Raw genomic sequence first — 20,821 nt, forward strand, 5'->3', positions numbered from 1 at the left:
TCAAAGAGAACTGCCCAGAAGTCATAGGAACAGAGGAAAAAATAAACATTGAAAGGATTCATCGATCACCCACTGAAAGGGATCCTAAAATCAAAACACCAAGGAATATAGTGGCCAAATGCCAGAACCTTCAGACGAAGGAAAAAATATTGCAAGCGGCTAGAAAAACCCAATTCAAGTATCAAGGAGCCACAATAAGGATCACCCAGGATCTGGCAGCATCCACATTAAAAGATCGAAGGGCCTGGAATATGATATTCCGAAAGGCTAAGGAACTTGGTATGCAACCAAAAATAACTTACCCAGCGAGAATGAGCATCTTTTTCCAGGGAAGAAGATGGACATTCAACGAAGTAAGCGAATTTCATCTATTTCTGATGAAAAAGCCAGAACTTAACAAAAAGTTTGATCTACAAATATAGAACTCAAGAGAAATCTAAAAAGGTAAAGATTAATCTTGGGAACTATATTTCGACTATATAGATGTATAAAGAATACATGTATGCCTTGTTCTAGAAATTGATGTGGAAAGGACATTGTACTAGAAAAAGGGTAAAGTGGGGGTAGTACATCTCATGAAGAGGCATAGGAAACCTATTATATCTGAGAGAAAGAATGGAGGGGGATGAATATAGTGGGTATCTTACTGCCTTCAGAATTGGCTTTAAGTGAAAAATCTTAAGACATATTCAATCTATGGTGAAACTTCTCCCACCTCATTGAAAAGTGAGAAGGGAAAAGTGAAAAGGGAAGGAATAAGCTAAGCGGAAGGGAATATTGAAACTGGGAGGGAAAGGGGTAAGATAGGGGGAGGAACTCTAAGGCGGGGGGAGGGATACTAAAAAGGGAGGGCCGTGAGAAGCAAGTGTTGCTCACAAGCTTAATACTGGGAAGGGGGGAAAGGGGAAAGAAGGGAGAAAAGCATAAACCGGGGTTAACAAGATGGCAAGTAATACAGAATTGGTCATTCTAACCATAAATGTGAATGGGGTAAACTCCCCCATAAAGAGGAAGCGGTTAGCAGAATGGATTAAAAGCCAGAATCCTACAATATGTTGTTTACAGGAAACACACCTGAAGCGGGGAGATACATGCAGGTTAAAGGTAAAAGGTTGGAGCAAAATCTACTATGCTTCAGGTGAAGTCAAAAAAGCAGGGGTAGCCATCCTGATCTCAGATCAAGCTAAAACAAAAATTGATCTAATTAAAAGAGATAAGGAAGGGCACTATATCTTGCTAAAGGGTAGCATGGATAATGAAGCACTATCTATATTAAATATATATGGCACCAAGTGGTGTAGCATCTAAATTCTTAAAAGAGAAACTAAGAGAGCTGCAAGAAGAAATAGACAGTAAAACTATAATAGTGGGAGATCTTAACCTTGCACTCTCAGAATTAGATAAATCAAATCACAAAATAAATTAGAAAGAAGTCAAAGAGGTAAATAGAATACTAGAAAAGTTAGATATGATAGATCTCTGGAGAAAATGTAATGGAGACAGAAAGGAATACACTTTCTTTTCAGCAGTTCATGGAACCTATACAAAAATTGACCATATATTAGGACATAAAAACCTCAAACTCAAATGCAGTAAGGCAGAAATAGTAAATGCATCCTTTTCAGACCACGATGCAATGAAAATTACATTCAACAAAAAACCAGGGGGAAGTAGACCAAAAAATAATTGGAAACTAAATAATCTCATACTAAAGAATGATTGGGTGACACAGCAAATCATAGACATAATTAATAACTTCACCCAAGAAAACGATAATAATGAGACATCATACCAAAATGTATGGGATGCAGCCAAAGCGGTAATAAGGGGAAATTTCATATCTCTAGAGGCCTATTTGTATAAAATAGAGAAAGAGAAGGTCAATGAATTGGGTTTGCAACTAAAAATGCTAGAAAAGGAACAAATTAAAAACCCCCAGTCAAACACAAAACTTGAAATTCTAAAAATAAAAGGAGAGATCAATAAAATTGAAAGTAAAAAAACTATTGAATTAATGAATAAAACTAAGAGTTGGTTCTATGAAAAAACCAACAAAATAGACAAACCCTTAGTAAATCTGATTAAAAAAAGGAAAGAGGAAAATCAAATTGTTAGTCTTAAAAATGAAAAGGGAGAACTCGCCACTAATGAAGAGGAAATTAGAGCAATAATTAGGAGTTACTTTGCCCAACTTTATGCCAATAAATTTGACAACTTAAATGAAATAGAAAAATACCTCCAAAAATATAGCTTGCCCAAACTAACAGAGGAAGAAGTAAATATCCTAAACAGTCCCATCTCAGAAAAAGAAATAGAACAAACTATCAATCAACTCCCTAAGAAAAAATCCCCAGGACCAGATGGATTTACATGTGAATTCTACCAAACATTTAAAGAACAATTAACTCCAATGCTAAATAAACTATTTGAAAAAATAGGGATTGAAGGAGTCCTACCAAACTCCTTTTATGACACAGACATGGTACTGATACCTAAACCAGGTAGGCTGAAAACAGAGAAAGAAAATGATAGACCAATCTCCCTAATGAATATTGACGCTAAAACCTTAAATAAAATATTAGCAAAAAGATTACAGAAAATCATCCCCAGGATAATACACTATGACCAAGTAGGATTTATACCAGGAATGCAGGGTTGGTTCAATATTAGGAAAACTATTAGCATAATTGACTATATCAATAACCAACCAAACAAAAACCATATGATCATTTCAATAGATGCAGAAAAAGCATTTGATAAAATCCAACATCCATTCCTAATAAAAACACTTGAGAGCATGGGAATAAATGGACTTTTCCTTAAAATAGTCAGGAGCATACATTTAAAACCATCAGTAAGCATCATATGCAATGGGGAAAACCCATTACTGGGGAACCTTTCCCAGTAAGATCTGGAGTGAAGCAAGGTTGCCCACTATCACCATTATTATTTAATATCGTATTAGAAACACTAGCCTCGGCAATAAGAGTCGAGAAAGATATTAAAGGAATTAGAGTAGGCAATGAGGAAACCAAACTATCACTCTTTGCAGATGATATGATGGTATACCTAGAGAACCCCAGAGATTCTACTAAAAAGCTATTAGAAATAATTCATAATTTTAGCAAAGTAGCTGGCTACAAAATAAATCCCCATAAATCCTCAGCATTTTTATACATCACCAACAAAACCCAACAGCAAGAGATACAAAGAGAAATTCCATTCAGAATAACTGTTGATACCATAAAATATTTGGGAATCTATCTACCAAAGGAAAGTCAGGAATTATATGAGCAAAATTATAAAAAAGTCTCCACACAAATAAAGTCAGACTTAAATAATTGGAAAAATATTAAGTGCTCTTGGATCGGCCGAGCGAACATAATAAAGATGACAATACTCCCTAAACTAATCTATTTATTTAGTGCTATACCAATCAGACTTCCAAGAAAATATTTTAATGATCTAGAAAAAATAACAACAAAATTCATATGGAACAATAAAAAGTCGAGAATCTCAAGGGAATTAATAAAAAAAAATCAAATGAAGGTGGTCTAGCTGTACCTGATCTAAAATTATATTATAAAGCAGCAGTCACCAAAACCATTTGGTATTGGCTAAGAAATAGATTAGTGGATCAGTGGAAAAGGTTAGGTTCACAAGACAGAATAGTCAACTATAACAATCTAGTGTTTGACAAACCCAAAGCCCCTAACTTCTGGGAAAAGAATTCATTATTTGATAAAAACTGCTGGGATAACTGGAAATTAGTATGGCAGAAATTAGGCATGGACCCACACTTAACACCATATACCAAGATAAGATCAAAATGGGTCCATGACCTAGGCATAAAGAACGAGATTATAAATAAATTAGAGGAACATAGAATAGTTTATCTCTCAGACTTGTGGAGGAGAAAGAAATTTGTGACCAAAGATGAACTAGAGACCATTATTGATCACAAAATAGAAAATTTTGATTACATCAAATTAAAAAGCCTTTGTACAAACAAAACTAATGCAAACAAGATTAGAAGGGAAGCAACAAACTGGGAAAACATCTTCACAGTTAAAGGCTCTGATAAAGGCCTCATTTCCAAAATATATAGAGAACTGACTCAAATTTATAAGAAATCAAGCCATTCTCCAATTGATAAATGGTCAAAGGATATGAACAGACAATTTTCAGAGGATGAAATTGAAACTATTACCACTCATATGAAATAGTGTTCCAAATCATTATTGATCAGAGAAATGCAAATTAAGACAACTCTGAGATACCACTACACACCTGTCAGATTGGCTAAGATGACAGGAAAAAATAATGATGAATGTTGGAGGGGATGCGAGAAAACTGGGACACTAATGCATTGTTGGTGGAGTTGTGAACGAATCCAACCATTCTGGAGAGCAATCTGGAATTATGCCCAAAAAATTATCAAATTGTGCATACCCTTTGATCCAGCAGTGTTTCTATTGGGCTTATATCCCAAAGAAATACTAAAGAAGGGAAAGGGATCTGTATGTGCCAAAATGTTTGTAGCAGCCCTATTTGTAGTGGCTAGAAACTGGAAAATGAATGGATGCCCATCAATTGGAGAATGGCTGGGTAAATTGTGGTATATGAATGTTATGGAATATTATTGTTCTGTAAGAAATGACCAGCAGGATGAATACAGAGAGGACTGGCGAGACTTACATGAACTGATGCTAAGTGAAATGAGCAGAACCAGGAGATCATTATACACTTCGACAATGATATTGTATGAGGACATATTTTGATGGAAGTGGATTTCTTTGACAAAGAGACCTAACTGAGTTTCAATTGATAAATGACGGACAAAAGCAGTTACACCCAAAGAAAGAACACTGGGAAACGAATGTGAACTATCTGCATTTTTGTTTTTCTTTCTGGGTTATTTATACCTTCTGAATCCAATTCTCCCTATGCAACAAGAGAACTGTTCGGTTCTGCAAACATATATTGTATCTAGGATATACTGCAACATATCCAACATATAAAGGACTGCTTGCCATCTAGGGGAGGGGGTGGAGGGAGGGAGGGGAAAAAAATTGGAACAGAAATGAGTGCAAAGTATAATGTTGTAAAAAAAAATTACCCTGGCATGGATTCTGTCAATATAAAGTAATTATTAAATAAAAATTTTTTAAAAAAAGGAATAAGTGTTGGATTTTATTAAATGCTTTTTCTGCTTCTCTTGAGAAAATCATATGATTTTTGTTAATTTGATTATTGATGTAATCAATTATACTAACAGTTTTCCTAATATTAAACCAGCCCTGCATTCCTACATGGTCATGGTATATTATCCTGGGGATAACTTTGTAATCTCTTTGCCAATATTTTATTTAAGATTTTTGTGTCAATATTCATTAGGGAGATTGGTCTATAATTTCTTTTCTCTATTTTTGTCCTACCTGTTTTAGGTATCAGTACCATATCTGTGGCATAAAAGGAATTTGGTAGAAGTCCTTTGTTCCCTATTTTTTCAAATAGTTTATATAGTATTGGAATTAATTGTTCTTTAAATGTTTGGTAGAATTCACAAGTAAACCCATCTCATCCTGGAGATTTTTTTCTTAGGGAATTGACTGATAGCTTGTTCAATTCCTTTTTCTAAAATGGGACTATTTGTGTAATTTATTTTCTCTTCTTTTAATTGGGGCAATCTATATTTTTGTAAGTATTACTCCATTTCTCTTAGATTATCAGATTTATTGACATATAGTTGGGCAAAATAACTCCTAATTATTGCCTTCATTTCCTCTTCATTATTGGAAAGTTCTCTTTTTTCATTTTTGAGACTAACAATTTGATTTTCTTATTTTCTTTTTCTAATCAAATCAACCAAAGGTTCGTCTATTTTGTTGGTTTTTTTTATAAAACCAATTCTTACTTTTGTTTATTAAATCAATAGTTTTCTTACATTCAATTTTATTAATCTCCCCTTTTATTTTCAGAAGTTCAAATTTGGCATTTAAGTAGAGGTTTTTAATGTTCTTTTTCTGGCTTTTTAAGTTGTAAGCCCAATTTACTGATCTTCTCTTTCTCTATTTTCTGCAAGTAAGCATCTAGGGATGAAAAACTTCCCCTATGAACTGCTTTGGCTGCATCCTACAAATTTTGGAATGTTGTCTCATTATTGTCATTTTCTGGGATGAAATTGTGTCTATGATTTGTTGTTTCACCCACTCATTCTTTAGTATTAGATTATTTAGTTTCCAACTAATTTTTGGTCTATTTTCCCCTGGTCTTTTATTGCATGTAATTTATATTGTATCATGATCTGAAAAAAAATGCATTTACCATTTCTGCCTGTCTACATTTGATTTTGAGGTCTTTATGTCCTAATATATGGTCAATTTTTGTATAGGTTCCATGTACTGCTAAGAAAAAAGTGTACTCCATTCAATTTTCTCCAAAGATCTATCATACCTAACTTTTCTAGGATTCTATTTACCTCCTTAAATTCTTTCTTTTTTATTTGTAGTTCAATTTATCTAGTTCTGAGAGAACAAGATTGAGATCCCCTTATAGTATAGTTCGCTGTCTTTTTCTTCTTGCAGCTCTCTTAACTTCTCCTTAAGGAATTTAGATGCTATACCACTTGGTGCATATATCTTTAGTATTGATGTTACTTCATTATCTATGGTACCCTTTAGCAAGATATAGTTTTCTTCCTTAACTCTTTTAATTAGATCTATTATTGCTGAGATTGGGATTGCTACCCCAGCTTTTTTTTTTTTTTTTACTTCAGCTGAAGCATAATAGATTCTGCTCCAGCCTTTTATCTGTACTCTGTGTATCAATCTGCTTTAAATATGTTTCTTGTAAGCAACATACTGTAGGATTCTGGCTTTTAATCCAGTCTGCTATTTGCTTCCATCTTATGGAAGAGTTCATCCCATTCACACTCACAGTTAAAATGACTAACTCTATTTCCCACCATCTTATTTTCCCCAAGTTACTCTTTCTGTCTCTTTATCTTTCTCATTCTCTCTCCTTTCTCATTTTCTTTCTCTTATTCTGTCTCTCTAGTTTTCTTTCTCAATGTCTCTCTCAGTTTCTTTCTCTCGATCCTCCTGTTTCTTTGTCAGTGTTCCTCTCTTCCATCATTTTCTTTCTCATTCTTTTTCTCTCTCAATATCTTCTCTCTCTTTCAATCTCTCTCCACTTGTCTCTTTATCTTTCTTAGTTTCTCCCTCTCTGTGTGCCTCTTTTTCTGTCTCTCAATCTCTTTTTCTTTCTGTTTTTCTCCCTCTGCCTCTCTCTGTCTCAATTTCTCTTCTGTCATTCTCTTTCTGTCTCTCTCTCTCTCTGTATCTCTTTCTCAATCTTTACCTCTCAAACTTTCTCTCTCTTCTTTCTCAATTTCTCTCACACTTTCTCTGTCTTTGTAGCTCTTAGTCTGTGTATATATGCATCTCTCTCTTTCTTGCTATATTTTTCTCTATCTTTGTCTCTGTCTCTCTGTGTGTCTCTCTCCCTGTCTTTATCTCTCAGTATCTCTTTCTGTCTGAATCCCTCTTTCTCATTCTCCTCCTTTCTCCTTCTTTGTCTCTCTCATTCTTTCTCTGTATATCTGTTTGTCTCATTCTCTCTCTTGTTTTCTTTCTCTTATTCTTTTTTCTCCCTCAGTTTCTCTCTCCTCTCTCATTCTCTATTATTATTTCTCTCTCTCAATTTCTGTCTCTCTTCTCTCTCTGTCTCTCTTTTTGTCTCTCTCAATCTTTCCATTTCTCTCTCCTTGTCTTTGTTTCTCTGTCTCTCTCAGTCTCTCAGACTTTCTGTCTCTCTCTCTCTTTGTCTTTGTCTCTCTCTGTCTCTCTCTCTTACACACTCACACACACACACACACACACACACACACACACACACACTCTTCAATATATCTCAACTATTCCTCATACACAGCAGGCCATCTCCCACCACCGTTCCTTTGCACTAGCAGTGGCCTGCATCTAGAACGCCCTCCTTTCTCACCTCAGCCTCATCCCTGCCTTCCTTCAAAGTACAGCTCAAGTTCATCTCCTACATGAAGTTTTTATTGATTTCCATCCCTCCCCCAAGATATCAGTGTTCCGCTACCATACTGAACTATTTTTTCCAGATTTATTTTCTGTTTATTTATGTACATGTGTTCCCCTTCCCCCCCGGGACCATTTCAATTTTTCCTGTGTCCAGTGCCTGGCATAGTGCCTGACATATGTAATAGATACTCTACATGTGCTTGCTGAAATGACCACTGAATAAAAAAAAAAAACTGGATTCATAGTCCTATGTGATCTGTGAGAAGGGAAAGGTATTGCTGATGTGCAGAAATCAGGGAAGGCTGCATGGAGAAGGTGCTCTGGGTTTCAAGATTCTAAACTCTGCAATTTCTCTCTCAGATTATAATCAGCGAACCTTCAAGCTCTCATTCAGTGGATGCTCTTTGCCTTAACTCTTAGACCCTTTCCTAAACCTCTCTCTGTTCTCTGGTCCTCCACCCTGTTCCATCCTTCTTCACAGTCATTTCAACAAAGTATTATCTCTTCAACCCATGGATTTCTGGCTTCCTTTTCTTTCAGCTGCTCCCACAAGACTAGTATTCATTCCTGAGTTTGCCCAAACATCTCCTTACTTTCTGTGCTCACTCCTCAGGCGTGCAAACTCCACCAACGGAATCATGACAATCATGCTGACAGATTCCTGCCAACCAATTCATGAAATCACATCTTAGCAGAGTCCTTACTCTACATGGTCCAGCTTTTCTCTCTTTTCCGGTCACTTTAAGTACAGATTGGAATCTAGAAATCACCTAATCCAATCCCCGATTTTAAAGACAGCAAAGTCAATCATGCTCCTGGAAAAATCGCAGCACCCTAACTCACTCTATAACCCCAAAGCTGTAAGGCATTAATCTATCATGATTCACATTTCAGAAAGAAAAGGAGATTGGTAACATCTGGGCCCATTGAAAAGCTTTCTGAAAAAAATAACAGAAGACTTAACTAAAGTCTGAAGCTCCCACTTGCTGGAAACCACCCATCTTCCCCACACTGTACCCCAGCACCAACAACCTCCAGGTTCTTATGCTTGCATTTCTGGTGGCCTCTACTTCTCCCTTCATGGCAATGACTCAACCTGAATCCTCTCCTTCCACCCCCTACAAATATACACACTTGCCTTAACAGAGGGAGAACAGGAGAGCTGCCTAGGTCTGGTCAATTAAATGGGTTAAGGGGCTAATAAATAGGGGAGGAGAGAACTTAAAGATCTCCAAGAGTGAGGTCAAGGGGGATATGAACCCAATATAGTCCTTTTCATGGAGTTCCCAACTAGCAGGCATCCAGCTGATTCCATCCTCTCCCTGGAAAAGATTGAGCAATTCTATTCCCTGGCGTCTGGGCAGGTGAAAATATTTAGGGGTCAAAGAGTGCAGAGTTTGCTATAAACTACAGAGAAGAGAGAAAGGATGAAATCCAAAACCTCCGAGAGAGCACCCAAAGGAATCCAGGGCAATGGATAAAAGAAAAAGGAGTAAAGAATCTAGAAACAATGCCGATTTGTAAATAAATGTTACATTGTAAAGGTAAATGAGCCAAACTCTCACAATGAAAAATAAAACAAGTTCTACAGTAGCCCCTGAAATAAGGGACTAATGCCAAAAAATCCCAGTTCAAACCAGTTCAAAAGAAATTTTTAAAAAGACACTTAGTATGGAAATCAGAAGGCTCAACAAAGAAATTAATAAGACAAACAAGAAAGTTGTTTAGTTGTGTTTGACTCTTTGTGACCCCACTTGGGGTTTTCTTCACAAAGATACTCAAGTGGTTTGCCATTTTCTTCTTTATCTCACTTTATAGATGAGGTAATTGAGGCAAACAGAGTGAAATGACTTGCCCAGGGTCACACAGCTGATAGGTATCTGATGCTGGATTGAATTCAGGAAGATGAGTCTTCTTGACTCCAGGTCCACTGCTATATTCAAGCAACCACCTAACTACACTAACAATAAAGTTTAAAAAAAACTTTAAAGAGATGATAGAAAATAACTTCCAAATATGAAAGGGCTTGAAAAATACAGGCCAATTTGGAATCCAAAAATACAGATGAGTGAAAAAGCATTTATTAGGAACCTACTATGTGCCGAGTGCTGAGCTAAGCACTATACAAATATCACATTTTATTCTCACAACAATCTTGGGATGTCAGTTCTGGAATTATCACCATTTTAAAGATTAAAAAATGAAAATAGACAGGGGTTAAATGACTTGTCCAAAGTCACATAGCTAGTATCTGAGACCAAATATGAACTCAAGTCTTCTGAGTCCAGGCTCAGAGCTCTGTGGACTTTGCCACCAGGTACCATGTGCCTGTGATTTCACTGGTATAGGGAACTTAACAGTTGGAGAAACTTCTACTTCCACTGTCGTATTAAATTGAGAAAATAAAATTGATTCTATTTTGTAACTGATCTTATTCTGTATCACTTTCGACATTTCGTATACTGCCTAAATTCCATTTCTTTGTCTGTGAGTTAAGTTTAGTTCAGTCTTCCTCTCTTGAACTAATGAAGTTGGTAAGTTCAATTTTCTTGCTAATCACTGTTCTATTCGTGTGTCAAAGAAATCTGTTATCCTTGAAAGATGCAGGTGGATACTGGGGAATCTGGTCTATTATTTTGGCAACACTGGTTGTTCTTCAAGAAAATCCAGTCTGTTACCGATACGACACTAACTAGCCATACAAGTGGACGCCATCAATGAGCTTTCCATAGCAAAAGATGGAAGGAGACATTGTTGCTAGCCCTGCATTCCAAACTTCCAGGCAATCAAATTGTTTTCCCATCCATGATGCTGCCTTCTAGTTTTTGGATGCTTCTCCTTTTGTCTATACAGAATGATCTGTCAAAGCCTGTAAAGACATACATGAACTAATGCTGAGTAAAGCAGGACCAAAAGAACAACCACAAGTTTATATGATGATCGATTCTGAAGGATGCAGCTCTTTTCAACAACAAGCTGATTCGGGCCAGTTCTGATGGACTTGTGATGAAGAGAACCATCTGCACCCAGAGAGAGGACTGTGGGGACTGAATCTGGATCACAACATAATATTTTCACCTTTGTTGTTGTTGTTTGCTTGTTTTGTTTCTTTCTCATTTTCCCCTTTTGATCTGATTTTTCTTGTGCAGCATGACAAATGTGGAAATATGTTTAGAAGATTTATACATGTTTAACCTATGTTGGATTATTTGCTATCTAGAAGAGATGAGAAGTGGGGAGGGAGGGAGGGAGAAAATATTTGGAACACAAGGTTTTGCAAGAGTGAAGATTTAAAACTGTCTTTCCATGTATTTTGAAAAATAAAAAGCTATTATTTTTCTTAAATGATCTGTCTGCCTTCATTTAGGATGTTTTTGCTTTCTGGAGAGCTAATGTTCCCTTCCCCTTTTTAAAGTAATCAGCTGTATCAGTAAAGTGAAAGTACTTGAAACTTTGTGCCTCAGTTTACCTTAATTTCAATCATAACAGCAAGTTATTACCTTCTCCACAATTTATATAGCCTTAGAGAATTGCCTGGGACATTAATAGGTTAAATACTTTTCCTGGGATAACTTAGCCAGCAGTTTGTCAGAGACAGAACCTGAGCCCAGGGTTTCTGGGCTTCAAGGCCAGCTCTCTGTCTACTAAGGCATTCAGCCTTTCCAAAAATACAGAACTTTTAGAAAACAGGGTAGAACACAAGCAAAATGTAGCCATTTTAAAAGAATAAGTTGATCTTAGAAAATGTGACTGACTTCATAGCAAATATCTCTGATAAAGGCCTGATATCCAAAATATATAGGAAGCTAATACAAATATAAAGGGACAAGAACCCAAGAACCATCCTTCAATAGATAAATAGTCAAAGGATACAAACAAGCAGTTTTCAAAAGAGGAAGTAGAAACTACCATAACAATATGAAGGAATGCCCCAAATAACTAATAAGAGAAATATATAATAAAACAACTTAGGTTTTATATCACTACTAGGGTATGGCACAAAGATATACTGCAAGATCTACATTTGGAAAAAAAAATTGTCATTATTCAGTCATGTTTGAGTCTTTATGACCCTATTTGGAGCTTTCTTGGCAGAGATAATAGAGTGGTTTGCCATTCTGTCTCCAGCTCATTTTATAGATGAGGAAACTGAGACAAAGAGGATGTGCTGACTTGCTCAGGGTCACACAGGTAGGAAGTATCTGAGGCCAGATTTGAACTCAAGAAGATGAGACTTCCTAACTTCAAGCCCAGGACACTACCCACTGCACCACGTGGCTGCCCCAAAATATTTATAGCAGCACTTTTGTGGTAAGGGAAAAATGGAAGAAAAGTGGGTACCCATTAATTGAGGGGTGGCTGTATTAATCTTGGTACATAAATGCAATGGAATATTCTTGTGCCATAAGAAATGACAAAAAGAAGAATTTAGGAAGACTTGGAAAGACTGATACAGAACAAAATGAGCAGAACCAAAGAAACAATTGTTGTAATGACCACAATAATGTAAAAGAAAGCAGCAATGAAAGATCTTAGAACTTTGATCAATAGAATATGAACTGTTACTGAAGCATGCTTCCCTATAATAGATCATAGGTATGCTTGAGGCACATATTGTCAGACATGACTAATATGCTGCTTTGTTTCACTCTTTTTTTCTTCTTTGTTACGCACGAGGGTAATGTATGTGGCAAATGTGGGGGAGGAAGCATCAGAAAGCAATAGTAATATGGGGGAAATGTACAATAAACCATTTTAACGTTAACTAAACCTGAAGATGGGATGCACAAAAAAATTAAGAACAATAAATCCCCCCAAACTGTGATGAATTTAAAAACAAACAAAATTGTAAATACTGAAAATAGAAAATCAAATACTAACCTATAAGAAATATTACAATACTGACAAAAACTGCAAAAGTAAAACACCAAGTCATGTAATGGTTAAACTTCAATACCAAACAACCAATATTTCAAGTAGTCAAGAAACGATCTTTAGCTATCAAGCAAAAATTAATATGAATAGCCCAGGGCTCTTTCTCAACAAGAAATACAATGTATTTGAGTGATTCTTTCAAAAGAAACCAGAAGCAAATATAGTAATTGACTTGCAGCATTTCAAATAAAAGAAACAAAAGAAAGATAAATATTAGCCATTGAAAAAAAATTTAAAATTTAATCAATTCTCTCTTGCTTCTATGATAAGACAAGTCTATCTTATTTTTTAAATCAGTGAGATCATCAAGGAACAAAATAATAATAGCTAGCATTTATATACTGTTTAAGATTTGTATGTTAAGTCATTTGCTCTAAGGATCTAAGGGACTTAAGATTTATTTAGAGTTAAGAGAACAGGATAATGAAAGCAAAAACTTATCATAATGCTTATATAGCACTTACCAAGTACAAGCCACCATGCTAATTATTATTTCATTTGATCCTCACCTTGGGAAGTATTAGTATCCCTGTTTTATAGTTGAGGAAACTGAGGAAGGCAGCTGTTAAGTCATTTGCCCAAAGTCACATAGCTAGTAAATGTCTGAGGCTGGATTTGAATTCAGGTTTTCCTGACTCCAGACCCAGTACTGTACCACCTCACTATCCAAGAGGAATTGGATTTAACATTCAATGAACTTTGAAAACTTACATTTCCTTATAAGTAAATCAATATTTTATGTTAATCTTTATGTCAACAGAAGCAAGGCATTATTCTAAGTATTGGGTAAATATCTAAGTATTAAATAAGTCATAGAGACTACTTGTTATGTTCCTTCATTGTACAGACAAGGGAGCTGAAAATGGCCTTGAAGGATGATGAATCAGGAAGTTGTGTGTATGGGGGAGAGTCCAAAGAGAGAAAGATACATTATAAAGCTGAATCTTCAGAGATACATCAATAGCTGTAATTTAACTGGCACGGAGGTAGGAAATTTTCCATAATACAAATGATTCAAATAATGATGATAACATTTTGCAGCACTTTAAAGTTTTTCAAAGCACTTTACAGATATGTTATTTTATCCTCACAACAACCTGGGGAAGTGGGTGCTATTATTATCTAACAGATTGTCCATTTTTATTCCCTCTGATAAATGAGGAAACTGAGGTCGAGAGAGATTCCATAGCTTGTCCAGAGCCACACAGCAAGTACCTGAGACTAGATTTGAACTCAGGTCTTCCCTTCCAGGTCCAGCACTCTCATCCCCATACTACCTAGCTGCCTACAGGAGCAATTTATCAATAACCTACAGGCATAAAGTAAAAGTGGTGAAACATGTGGCTCACAACACTCTGAGATTAAAATACAGTTAAGAGATAGCAGGCAATCAGATATAGGTTAAACATGTGCAGTTCTTCTGAAGATATTTCCATATTCGTCATGCTGTAAAAACCATAAAGAGAAAAAAATGAGAAAGAAAAAAATCCCCAAAAGATGAAAATACTATGTTGTGTTCCACATTCAGTCTCCATAGCCCTCTCTCCGGATGCAGATGACTCTTTTCATCACAATTCTATAGAATTGTCTTGAATCACCTCATTATTGAAAAGAGCCACGTCCATCACAGTTGATCATCACATAATCTTGTTGCTGTGTACAATGTTCTCTTGGTTCCACTCATTTCACTTAGTATCAGTTCATGTGAGTCATTCCAGGCTTTTCTGAAATCAGTCTGTTCATAATTTATTAAAGGACAATAATATGTCCTTCATAAATCATCATTTATTCAGCCATTACCCCAACAGGGGCATCCACTCAGTTTCCAGTTCCTTGCCACTACAAAAAGGGTTGCTACAAACATTTTTGCACTTGGGGGTCCTTTCCTCTCTTTTATGGTCTCTTTGGGATACAGGCCCAGTAGAGTTACTGTTGGAATCTTTACAAAATGCTAACTCATTAGAGTTGATGTTTTGGGCCAGAACCTGAAACAAGGCACTAAGTAGAACTAATTGATACAATGCTTATGTTTACACCTTTACTCATTGGAGTTCACAAGTATGAGAGATTCACAAAGTAAACTTTGTCACTTTGTGAATTCACACCTCCCTTGAAGCTCTTAGGGTCAGAGAACCTCTGGGAGAAAACCCATAATCCCTCTCTCTTGCATCCCACAATTCCTCTCTCTCATATATAAGAAACAGACAGAGGCTCTCAGAGAGAGATTTATTCCATTTTCCACTTGGCTGGCTAGAGTCAGAAGGGAGTTCAGCTGAATTACATTGGAGAGGAGCACTCTGGGCCAGACACAGAACACTCTGGGAAAGCCAGAAGCCCTCTCTCGGAGGCAAGAAAGATTCATTACAACTTTTACCTTGGTGCCAGCTGGAGGCAGAGGCAGAAGCAAAGGACAAAGCTGCAAGAGCTCTTAGGAGGCAAGACAGGTTCAACTTGGTGCTGGCTCTGGAGGCTGAAGGAAGCAGAGGCAGAAGCAAAGGACAAAGAGGCAAGAGCTCCTCTTAGAACCAAGAAGAGAGAGAGAGGCCTCTCAGCTAACCAGGCTATATTGGAGGCAATAAAAGATCTGAACTTTTAACACCTGGCTGTGTTTTGGGTGATTATTACTTTCAACTGCAACTAAGGCTGCCTCCAAGAAAACCTCCCTGAGAAACCTGCCCTCCCCCAGAGAGAACCTTTATATTATTTTAAAGAAGAAAAAGAACACCACAAGTTACTGCTGGATCAAAGGGGATGCACTGTTTGATAGCTCTTTAGTAGTTCCAAATTGTAGAGCCCAGCTTCTTAAATTGTGGCTTGCAACTTCATGTGGGGTCCTATAACTGGAAGTGGGTGTCATGAAATTCTGATTTATTATCAGTAAATGTTTGGTTTTTATACCTGTTTTATATACTTACATATTCAGGATCACATAAAAATTCCTCCAGTGAAAAGGGATCATGAGTGGAAAGTTTAAGAAGCTCTAGTCTAAAAGGAGGCGCTAACCACTTCTCCCCTGGGCTATTTGGAGTTATCTTCTCATTGGTTTCCCTGCCTCAAGTCTCCACTCAACTCTTCCTAAACTAATCAACTTCTCTGACTCCTTACAAAAGTACAACTTTTCCTTTTTGTTGTTTCTTCTTTCACAGCATGACTAATATGGGAATATGCTTAACATGATTGCACATATATACTCTATATCAACTCAAAATGTTATCAAAATGAATGTTGAAACTGTCTTTACATGTAATTGGAAAAAAAATACTCTTTACAAAAAAAGAAGAAAGCGTTCCTTAACCTTCTGGGGCTTTTCCATCCATTGAGTCATTCAGTAAATCTCTATTTAGTGCCTACTTGATGGAAGCTGGTAGGTAGTAGCTTAGTTACTATTTTCTATCCCAAGAAACATTAGGAGAGAGTCTTTGCCCTTCAAGAAACATACAATGTAGAATCTCCCTTTCTCTCCTTGCCGTGGACCAGTTAACTAAAGAAAGAAAAAAAAAACAAAAAAACAAAACAGTTCAACAGCCTAAAGCGGTATCCCTAACTCTGGATAGTTCATGTCATTGGTTTCAAGAGGGATCAGATGAAAAGATTATTGCATGGTTTTTGAATTCCATCCTCTACAAATGGAAAAATCCACTTCAAAGTATTTGTCCTGCTGAGCAGGTCAAAGCCATAGTGAACAGCAAACTTTTGCCCTGTATCCCTCAAAGGAATCTTCCCAGCCTGGAAAAAACCCGTACTCTCTTATCTCTTACTTATTAGGACAAGAGGGAACACTTGGTGAATACTCCACCCAAACTCAAATATTTATTCTGTGATACAATTCTTCCAATCTTTTGGTTCAACGAAAGGAAATGCAACCTAAGAAGGTACCTTATTTCAAGCAAAACTGGAAAGGAAAAAAAATCTAGATGTATTTATGCAGCACTTTTCAAAAGCTCTGCCCCTAGATCAATTTAAAAGCAAGAAGATGCTTCTGGGATCACATGTCCAAAGAACAGCTGAAAGTAGTTCTTGAAAGTCCTTTGGAAATAGGCAGCATGAATGCAGAAGAAAGACTATTAGGCTTTATTCAGAAGATCTGGGTTCAAATTTACCTTCTAGCACTTACTCGCTCTGTAAGGTTGGACAAGGCCTTTCCCTTTGGGCCTCAGCTTTGTCCTCTGTAAAATGAGGGGAGTCCCCTTCCAGTTGCAAATTGATCATCCTAAAGATTCTTAAAAGCAGACTATTATTATACAGACTAATGAAGGCAGGCAGAGGCATTCCGAATTTAAAGGGGGGGGGATGCTAGATGGTCCTGAATTTGCCGGTAGTTTCCTCTGTAGGGTCCCCCTCCTTTGGGGAGGAGATCTGGGACATTCTGTTTAGGTTAATATTAAAGGTAGTCTGCATTCCCTGAATGCCAGAGAGCTGGCCTGAAGCCAGCCAGCTTCAGTGAAGGACCGGTCAATGCTTCTGAGACCCAGTGAGCCCTTCTGTGATTTCAGCTCTTAAAACAGAGCCCGTCCCCTTGTAGCTAAGTCAGCGGTAGTCACAAGTTTTTGCCCTTGAAAATTCCACAGCGGGGGGGGGGAGGGGGGGCACCTGCTGGAGGAGGGAGTCTGGCCAAATGGAGCTAGCCTGGTTCTGAGAGGCCAGAGAAAAATGTCCGGAAGCGGGGCTTTCCAGGCCGGTGGCCTTTGAGAACCTTGGGGCGCTGAGCAAAGCCGCAGATGAGTTGGGGGGAGAGAGCTTTAAAGCAATTCCAGAGAACAAAGTCTCAGCCACCCCGGCCGTCCCTTTGAGCCCTAAACATTCATTTCCCCTCTCCCCCAGAAGGGCTTTTCCCCCGAGACAAAACCATTCGTTGCATTTTAAACTTCCCAGTTTGAGATATCAGGACTAGGAATCTCAGAGGCCATCTAATTCAATGCCTTATTTTACAGGGGAAGGAACTGATTCACGAGGAGGAGGAATGACCAGCCAAGGGCACGCATAGGAGTGGAAAGGTCCTCAGAGGCCATCTCGTCCAACTTCCTTATTTTACAGATGGGGAAACTGAGGCACGGAGAGGGAAAAAAGATTTCCTCCCGCGCACAAGAGGATCCCAGATCTAAGAGCTGGAAGGAATCTCAGAGGTCACTTAATCCAATATCTTCCTTTTACAAAAGAGGAAACTGAGATCCAGGGAGGGGAAGGGCTTTGACCAAGGTCACACGAGACGTAAGCAGGGGAGCTGAGATTGACTCCAAGTTCGCCAGCACCCAGAGGAGCCCCATTTCCTCGGCTTCGAGTATTCTCACTGATGGGAAAAAATCCTTAATGGCAGCGAGTGAAGTGCACCGTGCACAAGCCCAGAGCCCTGCCCGGGAGAAGCACTGGGAGCGCAGAGTGGCCCTGAGGCTGGGAGCGGACAAAGCGCGGCGCTGAACCGATCCCTCACCGCGCTTTGGGGCGCCGCAGGTCTTTCGGGCCCTGGAGAGGGGACTGCCACAGGGAGGGGGGCTCCCACAGGGTTCTTCCCCTCGTCTTGCCCGTCCGAGGGTCCGAGAAAGTCAAGGTTCCTTTTAAAGCCCTCCATTGGCGCGTCCCCCTGCCCCCCTCCCGATGGTGCGATGGGGGAGAGGGGCCCTTCGAACGCACCCCCCCCCAAACCAAGGGGTCCCGGTGAACTGGAAGGGGGGAGCTAGGACTTACGGCCGCATCGACGGGCCAACCCCACTGGCTCAGGCCCAGGAAGCAGAGCAAGCCGGCGGCGGTCCCGGCGGCCGCCCTCATCTCAGAGCCGGGGCTTCCCGGGCCTCTCTGAGCGCCCCGGGAGCTCCGCCGGCCGCTCTAGCTGCTCCGCGATCGGTCGCACGCGCGCACTGGAAAACTTTTCCCGGGCTAGTCCCTGGGGCTTAACTCTTGTCCCATCGCCAGGCTCATATCCCTCCGCCACCTCGCCCTTCTTTTCTCGGGACCTAGCAACCTGTCTTGCCAGCGCGGGGTAGGGGAGTAGCGAGACTGGAGAAAGTGAAGGGGGAGGGGGGACGTGAAGGGCGGGGATTGAGGGGGAAAGGAAAAGTGAGGAGGGAGGGGAAAGGGGGAGGATAAGGGAGGAGGGAGAGAAGGGGGGAGGGGACAAGTGAAGGGAAAGGAGAAGTGAGAGGGAAGAGTGAGAAAGAGGAAAGTGAGAGGGAGGGAGAAAAGTGAGAGGGAGGAAAGAAAGTGGGAAAAAGAGAATGAAGTGAGGAGGAGGGGGAAATGAGGGCAACAGAGGGTGAGGGATAGTGGGGAGGGAGTAAGAAAGAAAGCCGCTAACCTTTACCCCCACTCCCAGCCTCCTTCACAGCTTCATCCTGGTGACACTTCCTAGTTCAGTCAACACCTTTTCCAGCATGGGTCGCACTTACGCTCCTATGCCAACTCACTGGCAATGGTGGGGCGATCCAAAAACTCCCCGCTCTCCATTATCCCTCCCAGACTCTCTCCCAATATCCCTTTGGCAACGTTTCCTCATTTGAAGTCCACACTATCTAACTCGATCACCAGTCTGCTCCCCCAGACATTCTTGCTCCTTTCTTAAGGAGCTCAGTGCTTGGCTCACCGTTGGTCTCCCTCTCCTAGTTTCTTTCCTCACTCTAAGGGACTTCAACAGCCATGTGGACATTCCCTCAGATCGCCTAACTTTCCACTTTCCCAATCTACTCAGCTCCCCCAGGAGCTCCTTTCTTTCTCCACAACACGAGGGGATGGCAGGTCACATCTTTGACTTGACTATGACCCATAAGCCTTCAGCTTTGGTGTCCGGGAACTCTGAAATTCCATTATCTCTTGTTCTACTTGTCCTGATGTTTCATTCCTAACTCTGCTCGTGGTCAACCATTCCCTCCGTCATTATGCTCTCCTTCCTTTCCAATCTTGACCCTTTGATGAACCAGCCCGATTCCACACCACTCCACTCTTGCCCCATTGTCCTACTGTAAATTTTACTTTGTTGAACCCCAATTCTTGATTCCTTCTGGCATCTCCTCCTTTTTTCCTACCCCGACACAACTGAACGGAATAGAAATTATGAAACCATGCTGAGGCAGCACTATAACTAGAGCTATAAATTTATGCTAGTTTCAGTATTTGTTTATATATATATATATATATATACATATATATTTACATTTCATTATATATGTATTATTTATTATTTTATATTAATTTATATAGTATTATTTATTATAAATTTATTTTATATTTATGTATATTTATATTTTCAAAATTTATGTTCAATGAATGAACTAAGCATTTATTAAGCACTTATTGTATGCAAAAACTATTGTTTCTCCATCCCACTATGTGCATGAGCTATTTTCAAATCTTTTCTTCTCTCCTCAAGCTCCACAGTGACTCCCTCTCCCCATCTTCTCAGCTGAAAACCTCATCCTGTCTCGTGTCTTATTGAAAAGAAAATCAACAAGAGTTCCCTTTTACCTCCTTATCTCACATCCCTCTGAAATCATCTCCCACCATCTCCTCCTTCATTCCATTCTCTGATGATGGGGAGATCCTTTTGCTTGTCAAAGCCATCTCCTCTCCTTTTCTCCAGCAGATAACCCCCCATAATTAGTCCCATTCTATCTTCAATTTTTATTTGCTCTTTTCCTGTTGCCCACAAATATCTCCCAAGTCTATCCCATCCTTTTCCTCTTTCATCCTTAAAATAAAAAGTCTTTATTAGATTCTACCTTACCCACCAGCTATTGTCCTCTATCTATCCTCTAAACACTCAGTGCAATCCTTTCACTTCTCCTTTCACTCTCTTGTAAATGCTTTGCAATCTGGCATCAAACCTTGTCATTCCGTTGAAGCTACTA

The 20,821-nt window shown here is 38.9% G+C and overlaps 1 protein-coding gene across 1 annotated transcript in view; it reads right to left on the reverse strand.

The window, feature by feature from the left end:
- COL4A5 (collagen type IV alpha 5 chain) overlaps nucleotides 1–18,952 on the reverse strand; it is a 228,849-nt gene extending 209,897 nt beyond the window's left edge. The window contains exon 1 of the mRNA XM_051969028.1: nucleotides 18,669–18,952. Within this exon, the coding sequence (XP_051824988.1) occupies nucleotides 18,669–18,749 (81 nt within the window). The 5' untranslated portion in view covers nucleotides 18,750–18,952. The remainder of the gene's footprint in view (nucleotides 1–18,668) is intronic.
- Between the last annotated feature and the right edge of the window lie 1,869 nt (nucleotides 18,953–20,821).

The sequence above is a fragment of the Antechinus flavipes genome, chromosome X, assembly GCF_016432865.1.
Source record: "Antechinus flavipes isolate AdamAnt ecotype Samford, QLD, Australia chromosome X, AdamAnt_v2, whole genome shotgun sequence".
Lineage (NCBI taxonomy): Eukaryota > Metazoa > Chordata > Mammalia > Dasyuromorphia > Dasyuridae > Antechinus > Antechinus flavipes.